The sequence below is a fragment of the Acyrthosiphon pisum genome, chromosome A1, assembly GCF_005508785.2.
Source record: "Acyrthosiphon pisum isolate AL4f chromosome A1, pea_aphid_22Mar2018_4r6ur, whole genome shotgun sequence".
NCBI classification, from domain to species: domain Eukaryota; kingdom Metazoa; phylum Arthropoda; class Insecta; order Hemiptera; family Aphididae; genus Acyrthosiphon; species Acyrthosiphon pisum.
The window spans coordinates 21,127,575-21,145,927 of record NC_042494.1 but is presented as its reverse complement, the minus strand read 5'-3'; the positions used below and the strand labels follow the sequence as shown (position 1 = coordinate 21,145,927).

The 18,353-nt window shown below is 30.2% G+C and overlaps 1 protein-coding gene across 1 annotated transcript; it reads right to left on the bottom strand.

Moving 5' to 3' along the window:
• Positions 1–8,344: 8,344 nt before the first annotated feature.
• Positions 8,345–18,150, bottom strand: LOC100160466 (aromatic-L-amino-acid decarboxylase). The gene is made up of 8 exons (XM_001950108.5): positions 17,940–18,150; positions 17,350–17,584; positions 14,604–14,723; positions 14,332–14,461; positions 13,538–13,798; positions 11,533–11,750; positions 10,321–10,518; positions 8,345–9,852 (listed from the first exon to the last, which is right to left on the bottom strand). The coding sequence occupies exons 1-8, from the start codon at positions 18,017–18,019 to the stop codon at positions 9,541–9,543; spliced, it is 1,554 nt and encodes a 517-aa protein (XP_001950143.1). The 5' UTR covers positions 18,020–18,150; the 3' UTR covers positions 8,345–9,540.
• Between the last annotated feature and the right edge of the window lie 203 nt (positions 18,151–18,353).

Below are 18,353 nucleotides of genomic sequence, written 5' to 3'. Positions count from 1 at the left end.
TTATTATCGACCTGCAACGGCCGTTATGTACCTGTTACGTACCTACACTATATTATTAAATAATATTATTTTATATGATATTTTTAACGTCCTTGTGTTCCTCCCTATGCAAGTCCCACTCGTCAAATATAATAATAATAAAATGATTATTTCATTTCACAAATATACATGAATAAATGTAACAATACTGATGATGTCTCCAAAATATGGTAAATAGCAAAGCTAGTGGAGAAGACACAAAGTTTTTCAGTTAAATATATACCAATACATTTTCAATTAAATTTGTTAAAATATAAGAATATACCTACACTATAATATGAATAAAATTAAAACATAAAAATATATATATATTATACCAAAAATATAAACTAATATAAAACTAAAAAATAATTACTAATCAATAATAATAAATACATAAGATTCTATAAAAATAATAACTTAAAATTACATTAAAAATGTACCTAACTTTTGTATTTTGGAACTATCTAATATATTTTTTGTAAGTTGTAACTATTAATTAAAATTATTAAAGTTACTGATGTTGAATCAAATCGACTACATATTCCAATGCCAATACTAAAATGATTTATTTTTTCAAATTCTGTTTTACTTTTAATTAATCTAAAAACATTATTTTTAACTTGACGGGTATGATAACTTTGAGTAAAACAAGCCTCTCTGCACTTCAAATGATATACATTTAAAAACATTTTCTTTGCATAAAAATGTTTTAATTTTCTTAAATTATAGTTTCTAAAAAGTTTGTTCTATAAGATTTATTAAATGCAAACATTATCAAAAAATGTATAATTGTTTCTAACATTTTTAAGTGTATTTCATATAGGCACAATAACAATTATTACATAATATGTTTTTAAAAAAATTACTAGTACCTTCGTGTAGGCCATCTGAATAGCATAGGTAGAAATAATCCGACACGATGATACAACACTCGTTTTCTTGGTTAATTTTTCTGTAAAAATAATTTTATGTTAATCTTTGGTTTATGAAATAAAAATGTTTTTGTGTAAGTTAAAATATAATATTATTAAAACAATTACTTTTACGTTTTTACTGTTTTTTTTTAAATCGTCGATGTATAACATATATCAATTTTTGACCCAAAAGTTTATTATATTTTATACATACCTACATACATGCATGCAAAGTTTTGATAGAAAATGTGTAGGGGTGGTGTTATAACGTGGGACGATTCGCCTTATACCATTCCACGTTCATTTAAACTTCCAACGTTTAAAAATAATAAACTATTGGTTTAAAATGTGTACGCCAACGTTTTTGAACAAAATAGTTCGCTTACTTAAACGAAATTAATTATAAAAAATTCCATCGAAAAATAAACAAAAAATAAATAAAACCCTAAAATGCACAAAATAATAAATTAATCTTACTCAGAAATAACGCTTAGAATTTATACCACTACACACAATATCGCATATTATACCTTTTGTTTTTATTTCTGTGTATAATGTAAGTAGGTACCTACGTAACAATAATTATTTAAGCACTTTTTAGTTTTTACAATATTGTATGAATTCACTTAATACTTTATACTCGTGTATTTTTTTTAATGCATAAACCTGACCTAGAAAATTGAGTGTTTAAAAAAAACCAATGTTCGTGCGCTATATAATATTAATCGAGCTTTAATTTTACTTATGTGGTAAAAAGCACGATCCACTTGAATATTTTTCTTTTACGCTTTCCCGGCCAAACACAGTAAGTAGGCGCACCACTTGATATTTAATATTATACCTATCCGTTTTCTTCTTTTAACAGTCTTACAATATAGTTACAATCGTTGAATACTAAACAGGACAAAATCTTTATGCTGCCTATGTAATCGCTGTAGACCGTAACGTCATGTCATGATTTCGCAGACGAAATAAAAATAATTGAATAATGCAACAAACTATTTTTTATATTATAATATGTGATATGCACCACGAAATTCACACTACGTAATAAGACGGAGAATTATAGACATCATGTATGTGTAATAAATACAATTTGAATATATACATATATAAAACGTCGTGGTAGTTAAATTATTTGTATAGGTATATTTTAATTATTATTGTTTTACGTGTAGGTAAATAAAAAAAGCTGATTTTTTTTATCGCTAAAAATTTGTAAAAACAAACTTTCGGTTCTTTAAATGGTTTTATAATACACAGTGCAGGTATTATATTGTAATTATGCTGTAGATATAATATAATATACTCGTAAATAATATAGGGATACAATATTATGATCCACATGGATTTAACGTATCCACTCAGCGTATAATATGCATAATACCTATATAACACTATAATAGTATACCAATTACTACGGTATGGCAATTTAAATGTCTTAGGCGTTTCAAAATCAATCTCTAAGAAGATTGCAAATTTTTTCTCTTTCTCTCGCAGCAAATGTATAAAACGCGTTCACAGCCATGATTAACTATAAGGATTTCCGTAATGCCAACAAAGTGCTGGCAAACGAAAGTTAACCATTCATTTTTCTTTTTTTTCGTCTTCTACGCATAAATCCACTACTCTGTGCGCCAGTATTTATATTACACATTTTTATGCCAGCCAATTACTAAACTTTGAATATAATAAAATTATTAAACTTTGAAAATATAATAAAATTATTTATCCCACTTTCATGGGGTTTCGAGCGACTTATATACAGATTAGACGATATTATTATTATTATTATTATTATTATTATTTTACAATCAAACGTAATAGCCGAGTATAGCCCGGCCCAGAACACGAGTTCAACGCCGATCGTCGTCCGCAGGGCTCTCCGCGAGTCCGACACAGGAAAAACGCTGTGGCCCTACACTCTGCAGGGCAGTGGCTCTCAAACGGTGTTCCGTGAACTCGAAAAAAATGGTTCCACCTAAATTTAAAAACTATTATCATTGAATATTAAGACAGTGATATTATGCTGATTATAATCCAGTGTGATACATCAGCATTATACAATAAATTGAAAGATTTTACTGGTATAATCTGGTTACTCTAATCTCTAATAAGGGTCAGAACATATCCCATATACACACTAATATTAAAAATAACAGTTAAAAACGGTTTCTTCTTTACACGAAATTTACCATATTATGCGTTTGTTAGTAAGGCAGAGACAACACGTATCTGGGTGAAACATTCTCTTAAATGTCAACCGTTAATGCACCTACGAGCCAATTTGCGACGGATTCGCGTAAAAACATACATTTAACACATCTCGGAAATAAAATATATAACAACAGTCCCGGATTCCGGTCGCCGGCTCCTTCTATTTAGGTACTCATTTCCGTTGTAATTATCGATCGGGGATAAAACGGAAGTAAAAGACGAATACTGGAAACAGTATTTCTGTATACCTACCTACGGTCCAATAGGCAATATCGGTAGGTACCTATTAATCTATATATATGTTTTATATGTAGGGCATAAATTGAAGGTACATACCACACTCTAGGGCCTAGGCAATACACAATAATAATGTATATCATTATACCGACAATAATTATTTTGTTTTTCTTAAAGTATGCCTATGGAAATAATAATTCCTGTGTTCCCGTAGAACCATGTGGAGTATATTAAAAAAAAAAAAAAAAAATTGGCGTTGCTCAAATAATTTTAGATGACGTACCCCTCATAATAATATTATACCTATACCGATCAAATGTACTGTTTTCCTTCTATCAATGCCCAGCCGCCCACATTTAAGGTGATACCCGAGCTACACTGTGACCCTGTGTTACACTCCACTGGTTATGTTTGTCGTGTAGATAGACGTTAAATTATATTAAAACGTTTTATAAGTATTTACCGATACTCCAAGCGTTCGGTTGCATACTATTTGGGTGAAGCGGGTGACTTGTTAAAATTCTGTTTCACGTATTCCGACCGCAGATGACGATCGTTGTCGGAAAGGTTAAATCGACCACGGATTCAAGTAGAACTCCGGAAGTGGTGTCTTCGCATCCGTTTTTGCGCCAGCGTAGGCCGACTCTTCTGAGCGGGGTCGCCTGTTCGTCGCGAGTAGGTATAGACATATTAATATGTTTATGGTCGCGAGTAACTTTATCACGTGTCAATTTATCAATGTAGGCAATAATTCATCATAACCTTAATTATAGTCAACTTGGTACAAATTTCATCGCGTGTAAAATTTAATTTAATTCTGCGTTTAATTTTTATCACAATTATAGTTACCTATAAATGCAACAATAATGTATAGATTTTTTTACAGCACCCATAAATTTGATTTTTGTTTTAATTATTTATTTCATAGTATATGTTTATAGTATAAAAATGTAAATTTATACCTATTATTATTGTATTATATTTTTTATATCGAAGTTGATGTAAATACTTTTTAATTGATTATAAATGTCATGGCTCAGGCGCAAATAAAATGTTATAAAAACAAATTTGTAATACTTAATTCAATACAAACATATGTTTTTCAAATGAGAACCCCCTATTTTAAATATTTTGATGTAGCTAATCTAAAATTCAAACGAGTAATTTCTTAGTTATTGCAATGTGAATACTAAGGATAATAGTTTTAAAAATTATTTTACTAAATTATAAAATAAATGTAATATTGGATATTAATATTTATTAAACTTGGTCCATTTTGCAAAATTAAATTTATTAATATGTTGATAGATTAATATTTATCAGTCATTTTTTTCAAATCACCACTCAATAGCCCCCATATTTTCCAAATCTATTAATTAAAAACCCAAAGTTAATTAACTCAAAAACTACTCATATGAATTTTTATTCCGATACATCAACATTTTAAGAAAAATTATCCACACTAAAAAATGTACCTATAGTAGAATATGGAAAGGGAGGTTCTCATATTTTGAGAAACAGAAATTTGTATCTTTTTATCTTGATAAAAACTCCTAAATAGTAAGTACAAATACGTCAATAAATTGAAAATATTGTCTTTAAGTACCTATATTTGAAAATTCCAAAAATCAGGTTTTTAAAAACTGCAGCATAACGTATAAATATTATAATTTAAGTACTTACCATATTTTATATATTACATTTTTTAAATGGAAAAATCCATACCTACATATTTTGAAGTTTTTAAGCACCTACACTATAATATGTCCTCGGCCATACTAATTAGGGTGTTTTTTATTTTTATATTTTAAATGTATAGAGCTAAACAATTTTCTTTTTTAATAACAGCTTTTAAATAAATTAGATTTGGGTAGGTAAAAGAAATATATTTGAACTGTATATAATGAATTGTTCTCATGACGTACATAACATCAAATTATATCAAACGAAAAATACAAAAAAACTCATGAAAATTCTAATATAATATTATTATTATATGGGTTATATTATATTGAAACATTATTTTATTAGTTTAACATTGTTATTGGGTGGTTGTATCGAATATTATATATCGGACGAATCTATACAATTTATTTTCAGTCGTGTTAATGTCAGGTCATTTGGAACGCGTCTGTAGCATTTGTAAAATTGCTCTGGGGGTTTAGTTGGTCATAGCCCATAGGTTATAGAGGTTTATTTTTTATTGTATTTAGAGTTCGATATTGGGCGACAGGCCAAATGCTACGGTGATAGTAAATAAACGATCATTAGTAAATGACGACGGTGTACGTTAGAGGTACGCTGTTTTTTTCTAAATCTATATGATTGTCGTACTGACCGCAATATTTTTTTTTAAATTTGAACGATATGAAAATATAATATAATGACAAATTTTGTTATTCCCGAGTATTCATTTTTTAATCGTTCGGTCTACGATAATTTTTATACATAGTATAATATTTATATTTGTTTAAAGTGCACAACATTTAAGACACATAATATATTATAAATTATAACCTTTAACTAATTAACTTTATTTTTTGTCCGCGTGCATAATAATTAATAATATCGTGTTCCGCGGTAACAGTACAATTTACTTACCTTAATCAACTATTGCCTATAACCGTATAATTATTAAAGTCGTAAACCCTTTTATTTAAAATATTTAAATTATATTAAATATGTTATAAATTTAACGTATATTTAAAATAAGTGGATATAGTTAAGGACTTAAACATATATATGGAACATAAATGTTGGTATCGCACCACTGTGATGTATTATCATCTGTATAATTAAAATTATATTTTATAATATTATAATATGTTTAATGACAAATAAAAAAGGTTGAAGATTATTTAAGATTCTGAACTTTTAACGATCTGAGGATTAAAAAATGATTACTTAATAAATTATACGTGAACAAATTATTTATTTACCTCGAACCCATAAAACCCACCACTGGTAATATTATTATAATAGTATTGTTCATTTTTATTAGAGCCTGGGCCTTTTATTTGGAAGGCCCCAGTTGAATTTATTATTCTAAAATATTACATTCTTGAAGTTTTACGATTTTTATTATTACTTGCATTTTATTTAAAGACATAAAGACTTGGATTTTTTTTTCTTATGTTTTATATTATTTTAAAGTTTGATTAATTTTTATATTCGTTTTAAAACGAAAAATGGAATTCCACAAAATCAACACATAAAGTGTTTCTCCCTTTGAATTGTATATACAGCAGATCAAAACGCTGTAACATCAGTCTAAAGCCTTTTGTTTTGGTATCGTGGAGTATAATTTCACTGCGTTTTATGCCTGAAAGACTAAGATAACAATTATGAGGGATGGAATCCTATCCTAACAAAACAATAGTAAAATCGGTCCATAGAACGATTTACATATATCTATATTGTATATAAATATACATATAATAAACAAATGAAGTTTCGTCACAGTAAATGAAAACTTTCATTCTCGTCGATATAAACATTGTGTATTTGAAACTAGTATTTTGATGTTCATATTTACAAAATATATTTATATTCTGCACAACGCACACACATAATATTAAAGCCATTGTTATATATTTTTTTTATTTGAATACAAAATATATTAATGTGTTGGCGTTTTTTGGCGTGAAACAAAAGTTCACTATTAATATTCATCCACTCGGCAATTAAAAAAAAAGTGTTATTATTTTAAAATACCATTCCAAAAAACAAAACATTACTATCAATTATGCATACATTTCATTGAAACATTTTTAGACATTTCTACGAATTACATATATTCCTCCCACACTGCAAACACTCATAATTACACACACACACACACACACTCATGACTCAAATATTATAGTTGTTTCAAAATCACTTAAATAATTTGTGTTTGTTATTTTTTTTAAGTGTTAAACTCGACTCGGTGTTCTACACTGTATACTGTACCTAAAACTGAGTTATAATTTTCAAATCAGAATTTTCTAATCTTTATTTACCGATAGTGATGCACTGAACAAGTTAAAAAGTTAAAAATTAAAAGTCATATTATTACAGTCAAAGTAGTTAAAAATTAAAATTCATATTATCACTGTCAAAGTAGTGAATACAAATAATAATAATTGTTGAATGACAATATATTGTCTAACCGTCCACATGGGTGCTAGAAGCTAAAATATAGCAGCAGATAAAACGGATTTTTTTTTTAATTAAGTTGATCATGGACTTTTTACCTTACAATTAAAATATGATATTATAATATTGAAAAATATTTCTTTTTTTATTCTGGTGTTTTATTCAGGATTCGTAATATTGTAATAGGGTACGTATAACTAATGCAAATCTATTTTTGCCACAATTCAGTATTTGTAGGCACCTAAATAACATTAATCGTTTTTACCTTGTTGAAATTCAACCGTGACGACACGATACTTATAAGTAAAAAAATTATTGGATGATACATTAATCGATAAGATACGAAAGGATAGACAAAAGTAAACAAATACAATATAAACAAATAAAAACTAGGATTTCTAGGATGTGTTAATATATATTACTACCTTGAACCTATTTATAGGTACTTAGTAATATCGCTTAAAAAGTATTCATATCTATTACATTAATATATTTTGTGCGCATAATATGTTAGATGTAGAACCAAAATCAGTTCTAGGTACGTTGGGGTGGATCTTAAGGGGGTGGGCGAATAGGAATATCTATATAAAGTATAATGAAGACTTGACCGTAATTATATCGTTAAAAAATCCCAAGGGGGAGGGTGACCGCCACGTTGCCCCCCCCCCTTAAACTCGGTCACTGTAAGTAGGTATGCCATATTATATTATTATAGGTATAGTCGAAGTACGGAGTAAGTTATAAATTCTTAGAAAATCAAGATTTTACGATTTTCATTACTTACACTTAACCAAAAGAATACAGTGATAATACATTAATGTGTATAAATGTGTATTTATATTGTTTAAAATATTACATGATTTCGATTTACCGATAAGTATAATATTATATTAAATCACTTATTATTAATGTTTTGTAATGTATATCATAATATTATATGTATTAATATTAATAATCAAAGAAATTAAAACAAAGACGTAGGTACCTATACGCATAAACAACGTAAACCACTACAATAAACTATAATACTTATTATGATAAAACAAGTATATAAAATTTGTAATAATTCGATTTCTACAAACATTAATACGTAAACTTTACCAACTATAATATTATTGTATATAATGAGAATACTATGTATAATCCTGTAGAGCATGGACGTGTTTTAATTGACATAGGACATAGCAGGACATAGACCATTATATTAATCATATCAATAAACATCTAAAAATTTAAAAGGAAATTTGTACCTAGGTAAGAAAACAAAAAAACCAAACCGTCGCGCGTGAAAACGATCGGATAAGTAAATTGCCTGCGTAGTTAGGTATAATATTATAATAGTATAAGTATTAAGTACCCATACAATTCCATCAAGAAGGGCTCGGAAATCGTATAGCATTGTGTAAGTTTTTCGGGATATTATACCCAATAGTGGTGTATCATTGTATCATGTATGACACGTATGTATGCTTCTTAAATAGGTACTTTTGATATTTATAGAGATATTATTAATTTTAACTTTTGAGTAACGCTTCCTACACCCATCGAATACGGAATAATAGCAAATGAATTCAGAACAAAACAATTGCCTAAATATTATTATTTTTACGTAAATATAGTAACTAATACAAAGAATGAATCGAAATGACGTTAACGATTTCGAGGATAATATTATAAACTATATATTATTATTAACAGTTAGCACAATACACGCGGAATAATACGAATAAATATCTGTTGCGTATTTAGGTATCGAAAATTTATTCTAAATGTATTGCACTTTTGGTCGGAGCGTGATGGTTTTTCGGTTTCTTATTTTAGCACTATACGATTGCACACACGGATTAATTATAATAACAAATAACATTAATGATAATAATAATACTAATAATAATGTACATATTTCAAAATCACTCGTGCGTCCTAATCCTTAATAATAACGACACCTAATGAGGGTATATTATGTATTATGAAGACGATAACTATATGTCTTTATATATATCGTATAGGTAGCTCATCCTTGGGTCAGGGACTTGACGACGATGGGGGTGGCAGCGGTGAGTTCTTCGCAGTCCACCTTGTCCTTTGGCCATGCTCCTGGAAGGCCGTTGCAAATGCTCGCAGGCGCCACGTCGCGTTCGCTGTCCACACGGTCGGCCTGTCCGCGTATCTCGTCCCACGCGAACTGCACGTCGACCTCTTCCGTCAGTCGGCTGCAGACCACGAACCGTATGACCAACTTCGACCTGACGGTGGTCGTTACCAGATAGATTTGTCCGCTAGCCATCAGTCGCTCGTAAAGGCTTTTCGTCCAGTCGTTGTTGCCCTGCAACAGGTAATAACAAAAACTAAGTTAATGACCTACGCGTAGGTATTCGATGTAAAGGCGCGTTTTAACTGCAGTGACATTTTGGATTCCGAATGGAACGGCGAATGACGTTTTACAAAGATGTTATTTTTTTTAGCGTGTGTTGTCACTTTTTGGAGCAGTAAAAAAGCTTTAAGCATCGACTTTTCAGAGGGTGGTTTCTGGGTGAACATTGTAAAAAATACTTAATTGTAAAACACTGGAAATAAATTACCGAAATCCAGAATATTTACGCGATTTATTCAACACATCTAATAATTATAGGTATATGTTATATCAATTGGATTTGAAAATTAATAATCGTAGATACTAGCGAGTGCCAATTGAGAAATAAAATATGTTGAGAAACCCATCCAGCTTGAGAACAAAAATGAATTTATTCAATCGATATTTATATAATGTGTCATATTAACAGTATTCATGTACCTTCAATCGGAAGCAAACCAATCCCATGGTGACCGTGATGACTTCAAACCTCGGATCCTGGTTGACGAGCTTCCCGAACAAGTCCGCCAAGTGAACCTGCTTTTTGATATGTGCCTGTAGACCCTCCACGCCATACAGCCTCAACACGAACCACATTTTCAACGATCTGAATCTCCGGCCCAACGGTATTTGCCAATGCTGTAACATCGAAATATTTTCGATGATATATGACAGTAATTTGACAGAGTATATTATATAAATAACACAATTAAAACAAATAACCAAGAAGACAATGAAAAAAAAGATAAATTACGATTTATTATTTCTCCCTATATTATACTGCATGAGTTTTTTTTTATTGAAAATAATATATATATATGTTATATAATTGTATTCAAAAATTAAAATTGTAAAAAAAATATACTCCCATTTTTTATAAAGATTTAATTTTATAACGCTGAATACACAAGAATGCAATACGATACCTAATATTAACATGATTTAATTAAAAAAAAAAAAAAAACCAATAAAGTTAATTAAAAATATGCGCTGTTATCTAGTAATAACATTTTAAGAAAAAATAATTGTTACAACGGTTAAAACAAATGATCAATAGGTTTTTATTAGTTTTCATTGAAGATATCTTACATATAGAACTATCAAATATTATTATTTATAATATATTGTATACAATATTATGCATAATATTATTATCATAGTTATGCTAGTGTTGTAGGTATACAATTTAGAGTTACGAAAAAAATGTTCATACCGTTATCCATTGACCATCGATCATAGAACATATTATTATATTTATTTTTATTTACATATGGAAGAAGATCCCTTTCGCAATAATATGATTTATCAATCGTGTTACGTATTACATAATGTTTATAATATATTATATATACGGTGGGGGATTGTCCTGCCATACGCGACGTGTGTGCCTCGCACCACATACAGTTTACTTATGCTGTTTCTACAATAAACACGTTATAATCAATCCATAAACTGTAATTATGCTGATTAGCGTTTGATTATTTCATTCATATTAATGCAACGACTCAACAAATAGTAATAATTATTTATTTTCAATTTTAACGGCGACTCATAATAAATTTGCATTACCTATCAACACATCTTAATGTTTTAATGTACACGATATAAATATAATTAATTTTTTCCATTAATATGCAACACTATAGTCCTTACTCTGTAATCCGGTACTTGGGGGTCCTGGCTCTGGTAGCTGTGCTTCAAGTACACCCGGTCCACGTTGAACGCATCCACTAAATAAGTGGCGTTTTTCACCCACAAGGCCGAACAGTCAAAGTTCACCAAGAGCCACTTGTGCAAGTTGACGTCGAACGAGTCCGCGAATTGCACTCCCGCCATCAGATATCTGTATTCCGGCAACACGAAAGCAGCACCTATTGACGATGATAAAGGTCCAGAAATTATAGTAATTAATAAATACATAATAATAATAATAATAACAGTTGAAAAAAATTTAGTTTTCCGAACGATATGAAATAATACGTAACAATTCATCGATACAATATTGTCACCCACAAAAGTTTTAAAGAGTGGATTCAGCTGCACATAGTTTCAGTTATATTGCATAAACAATAAGCATCGTAATATAGATAGATAATATTATTTACGTTTAGTTTATTTTTTCAGACAGCAATTAGTCGCCGATATAATCACGGACTATATAAAATTATAAAATGCAAATAGTCATACATGCTTCGGAATCAAGGTCACTAGGGACAGGAAAAGTGCCCCAAACGTTAATCATTATAGTTGTAGACTAGCACAAGCTAACGATGAGCAAGTGTTTCTTAAAAATAACTAGGTAATAATCAACTACTAACCACACAATTGCAATAATTAATATAAACGTTAGAAAAACACTTGTGTAGAGTGTGTATTATACGGAACAGAATCGTGGACAATAATGAAAGCGGACAGATGGAAAATAAAAGCTGTTGAAACGTGGTGCTGGCAAAGGGTATTAAAAATTTCGTGGGCAGAACGAGTGACACAATTAGAGGATAGAAGAAAAAAATGTCTTTATGGGCGACAATCGTAGAGAGGAGAAATAAGTGGATGGGACATCTCATACGAAATAATACAAGTGGTTAACAACATTACTATAATAATTGAAGGAAAAATCGAAGGGATGCCAAGAAGAGGCAGATTTAGGCATATTACATAATATAAAATAAATTATGTTTATATAGGAAAAGAATCATAATATGGAAAATCGCAAAATAAAAGTTCATTTTGATAAAGTTTCTAGCTAAGCAACATTTCGTATTTGATTTCTCTGTACTTCCGTATGTATGCATACAATACCACTCAGTACTCTGTTGTGTTTTACTACGGATATACTGTACGGCCTAAGCTACTATGTATATTGTAAATTATAATATCGTATAACATTATGTACCGTACTGACATGTATAATATTAGGCACTAGAATACTAATATAAATTGCTGTATTACATGTGTAGAAAAATATTTATTATAATATAATAGATTTAAATATCGTAATGTCACTAATGTAGACGTAATCATTCCACCAGTGTCTATATACAAAAATTACGTCTGCTAATCTGGCATTCTAGGTAAATCGTATGTATAGTAGCACGAGTAAGGTAACAATAAAGATCTTAATGCGGGTAACGATACAATATTGAAATTTGCATTTACATAATAATATGATATATTACAATAGTCTCGCGATCCCGTACATTGCTAGTATACGAACATACAGTTAATCCGGAATGCATCGGTTTTATTGATTGATTGATTGATAATTTATTTTTATTCTAAATAAATTCGTAGGTTAAAAATGTAAGACAAAAAAGTAATATTGCGGACTAAAATAATAATTTATATGATGAAAAAAATCTATTTTAATAGTTTTTCCCATCTGAAATTGATGAATTATATAGACATTTTAAAGCTCATTCTAATCATATTAATATATCATATTAAATTGTGTTTTCAAATTTCCGTATTTTGTACGCACCTGCTAAATGAAATATTATACTATATAATGAAATATTAAACTATAACTCATTTTTTTTTTACGCATTTTTAATATTACCTACTCGTATCTATACCTTTTGTGTAAAACACATATAATATTATTATATGATATAGCACAACACTAGTCCGTAGGTTTAGGTGACAACAGCTCGTGTACCTGCGTAAGCAGCGTCGACGTGCAGCCAAATGTCGTTTTCGTTGCAGATGGGGCCAAGTTCCTCCAGACAGTCGAACGCGCAAGTGCCAGTGGTGCCCAACGTGGCGACCACGTAACATGGTATCAACCCTCGGGCGATGTCTTCGGCCATGGCTTCGGCCAGTATGGGTCCGGTCATCCGACCGCTCTTGTCCGCCTTAAGCATCCGCATTGGCATCGATCCTAGGAGACCGGCTTTCTCCACACTCGAATTGGACTGATCTATATTTATATAGGCACGGTGGGTTTTATAAAAAAAAAACAAATAATCGTAATCGATCGGTCGTGTATCGATTCCGCCAGCTATCGACTCCACCGAACTTTAAAAAAATATATTATGATTCCGCTGGCTCATATATAACCAAAGCCGTAACCAGGGGTGGATTTAAGGTTCAGAACCCCCCGTCCCTGAAATTATTTTTAAAAATATATTTAAAATGGTATTATAAATTATTTTATTTTAATCAATAATGAATAAACATACTTATACTAACCTCCCCTCCATCCCAAAAAAATATTTGCTGGCTACGGCCTTGTATTTTGTTAAGTATATACACTTTTATTAAAAATTGATGTACTAAACGTCATTGATGAAATGTCTAAATATAATCCAAAAATATGGGCATCGTTTTCAATATCAGTGTCGAGTCTAACAACTAATAGCATCGATAAAACCTCCATCGATCGTCCTACACGCGTACTTTAATATTATCGATCGAGTTTTCTAACAGGTGGTGTTTCCCGTAAAAACTTACCGGAAGTGTAAGCCACCAGTTTCGCCTTGATCTCACCGTCGGTCATGCTTGGGTCGAGTGCTTTGATCCGCTTCGTCGTGCGGTCTTTGGCTGCCAACAGGCACACGAACGTAGCTTCGCTGGCGCTGCCCTGCGTGAATCAAAAGAATATATTATTATTTTTATTAATATTATTATTGTGTGGCCGAGATCACGTTATTTTCGTTGGCCGAAAACAGATACGATAGACAGTCAGAAGTATAGGTAGGTAATTAGTTTTTTTTTATAAATACCTGAAGTACGCCACCACCGGGCCCTTCGGACTCGTTCAAGAACTCTTTCGGCAAGTCCAAGATTTTCCCAAACCAATTCATAACTTGCACTTCGAGTTCAGTACACGCTGGACTCGTTATCTGTGGAACAATCGTACATTTTTAGATGACTATATTTTCATTTTCTATCATAGGATTCAGAGATCGGAAACAAATACTATATTATACTGGAGCAGAGATACAGCACTAGCACATAGCTTTGAGCTCTGTCAGAGAGTTCAAAAGTGACGTTCTAACTTTTGAAACTTTCAAATTAATTACACCCGTTTCATAATTTCAACTGCAATTCAAACTTTGGTTAATATCGCAAAACAAAAAGTAATTTTTGTAACGTCATACCCGTTTAGGTTTTTTCAAACAGTCATTGTTTATTATCTTTTTGAAAATTTAAAACAAAATGTAATTTATGTACACTAACTTGACAACCTACCGAATTAATATAGAAACGATAAAAATGTAATAAAAATGTGATCACTTAATAGTGACACAAGAAAGTTATTACTTTCATCAGTTTCTCTTGACTTTAATACTCAATCGATGAGTTTTGATTATACTGTACAAATAATATTATGTTTAAACAAAAAATAAAATAATATTAATATTTCATAAAGATAAATACGATTGTGTGTTATACAATAGTTCATTATTGTCAAAATACCTATGTGTAGTATACCCACTGTTATAACTTTTATAATTATATCCAAAGCACGTTTGCCACAGATAAATGGCCTACAGATTAAAATTGTACAAAAACTACAGTCTACAGAGAAATATATATTATAATAATATAAGAGTGATATGTAGGCAAAAAGTAATAATTTGTATCTGAGGCACGATGGTGCACTTGCACCCCCTGGTATTATATATCCAGTTCCAAGATATACTTTTGCACCTGCAGAAGCTGAACTTTATACCTAATAAAACACAATAGGTACTATTTCATTGATTCGTCGAATTTTTTTTTTATAAAAGTTAACATAACTGAACGAATCATAAAATAACGTTATAACTTATATAATAATTTTGTTATCACAAATTCATTATAGCCTTGCACAATAGTTTTGCACCTGCTGAAATTTAATAAAATCACGCCAATGATTTATATTGTAGCCTAAGGCGTTCTGAGACCAAGTTTGAGACTTCTTTTGATTTTTTTTTTTCTGTGACTATAAACAATTTAGTCTACTTGAGCTTTTGGCATTTTTAACGGAAAACTAAAGGCTGAAACAGCGTTCACTATTTTTTAAGCAATTCTATTATTAATGATACATTAAAATTCAAGAACACATTCCTGACAAATAATTTATCGTAAAGAACGTATACGTTTTGTCTCTGTTTTGGTATCAAACAAATTTTACGATAAAATTGTGTAAAATAGTGAACATTTTAAATGAAAAAGAAATATACATACAGTCATACTCATAGACGTATAATATTATAATATATTATATTATACGTCTATGGTCATACTAGAGTGTTCCGCGAAGACTTGTTAATTAAAGCTGGCTATTAATAGAATATTAAATTATTGAATTCTCACGGGACACTGTATAAATATATAATTTAAATTACCAATGTACCTATTATATTATTATTATATGACTTATAAGTATTCGATGATTATTTCGAACTGTAACAAACCTTGAAACATTAAATAACCGGTATACTTAGATTAAAATATAATTTAAAAAAAAATCAAATGCCCTACAATCTTTAGGTAGGTCAATGTTAGAGCAATTTGTTCAACTCTTCGTAATCGTTCATTTACGGTAGAGATTCAAATAATAATAACTATTTATGTACAAATACGATTCCGTAAATTGCATGTACCTATATAAAATATATGATTCCGCTTGACTTTTTATGCAACATTGCCATTATATTTATTTTGGCTCTCGTCATTTTAAACAATAATTTATGAAAATTATGTATTACATTATAATTTAAAAGTAACTAAAAGTCAATAAAACCAGTGTCAAGTACCTATATGTATTATAGTGACTGGTGTATTTTTTATTATAATTTATTATCCTTCTGAAATAATAGCGTGTAGGTGACTGTGATATAATTTAAATTGTATGTTTTATTTTTGGAAAAATTAAATGAATGAAATTTTGATAGTTGATAATGCTACTTACGAAAAAAAAAATATTTAGTAGGTATACGATTTAAACTTTTCAAATTTCCTTCAAAATCTGATATAATTTCAAAATATATCCCAAATCTTAATGAAATAAACCATAAGTCTCGGTCAGGAATCAGGATATCAAATACCAAAAAGCATAAGTCCAATAACACGCGAAATGTAATCATGTTTGATGTTTGTAGCTTAAATCATGTTTTTCCGAAATTTTTGTATTAAAAAAGGCAAATACTCACTTCCTTTTGTCTATTGCATAAAGTGATATATGTACGTAACAACAATATATTTGTAAATACATGTTTTTCGGTATGGCTACGTTGCATTTAAGACTATCCGGATCCGTGAAAAAAAAAAATTTAATTTTGGAATCGTATATATTTCGCATCTATAAATTGTCACTAAAATGTAGGTACAGGATTTCTAAAATTTCCAGAATCGTGCGTTGCAGCCGTATTATAGTTTCCCTAAGTAAAATTGACGTCCACTATCTTTCAAATACCGTCGAGACGCCTTCTCCCGCCTTCAAAGCGACGCGTTTTCAATATTATGTATATTCTTCCGTACCCAAGAAAATCCTATGGATCCGATGGCGTTGCACAGCATGTCACCGACGATGGCCGGATAAGAGTTTCCGGTTGGGAAAAACGCATGAAACTGCGGCGAGTTCCAATGTGTAATGCCGGGCATGATTATGTTCTCCACGTCGTCCAACACCGTCTTCCAATCTTCACCTTTGACTGGAGCCTCGGGCGGCACCAATTCGTAGAGATAACCTGGTTTGACGGAGGACAGAACGGGCCTGAAACGGGTGTATTTTTTTAAATTTAAATAAAAAAACATTTTGTGCAACACTATTGTTATTATACCAGGTAGTAGGTATGCATATACTATATATCATGCATTACAATTTGCGTGTCTTTTGAAATTATATATAATCTCAGAGTATAGACATTAAGTTTTAAAATAATATTTTATATATAGGTAAATACGTTATTCCTGTCGATTCACTAGACAAATACCTATAAATTGACCAAATACCTACTGATATAAGTATATTTAATACCTTGCGTCAATTTACGTATTCTAATAGGTTCCTAAATATTATAATATTACGGTAATTGCGACACGAAAATAATATTTTTTTTTTTTTATACCTGTCTCGAATGTTGTCCACGTAGTCTGCGATGTAGTCGATAACGGTCTTCCCGCATACTCTGAACGATTCGGAATCCATTTCTGATTTATTTTCGATTCTTTCTCAGCGGACGGCAGAAAAACAATATTATAACCTGTGCAACATAATATAACGTAATAAATAATTAGCGTTAGGTATTCAATTGTTGTGGAAAACGAAAGAATAGAATTATCTACGACACTGCGACACGATTAGTGACTAGTGATATAACAATTTTACAGTGTAATTTATAATAATATTACAATAACTTGCACGCCGTAGTTGCGGGTTTATGCGTTAACAAGATTATTTCAATACAACAATAATTGAACATTGCATGAATGTTCATTTGCAACATTACATACATATGACATTTTTAACATTTAAAAAATGT

Bases quoted from the DNA above. Each gene is read 5' to 3' on its own strand.
- LOC100160466 (XM_001950108.5), bottom strand. From the start codon at position 18,019: ATGGATTCCGAATCGTTCAGAGTATGCGGGAAGACCGTTATCGACTAC. The intron at 17,585-17,939 runs GTATAAAAAAAA...CACCCGTTTCAG, and splicing joins GTGGACAACATTCGAGACAG to GCCCGTTCTGTCCTCCGTCA. The intron at 14,462-14,603 runs GTATTTATAAAA...TGATTCACGCAG, and splicing joins CCGGTGGTGGCGTACTTCAG to GGCAGCGCCAGCGAAGCTAC.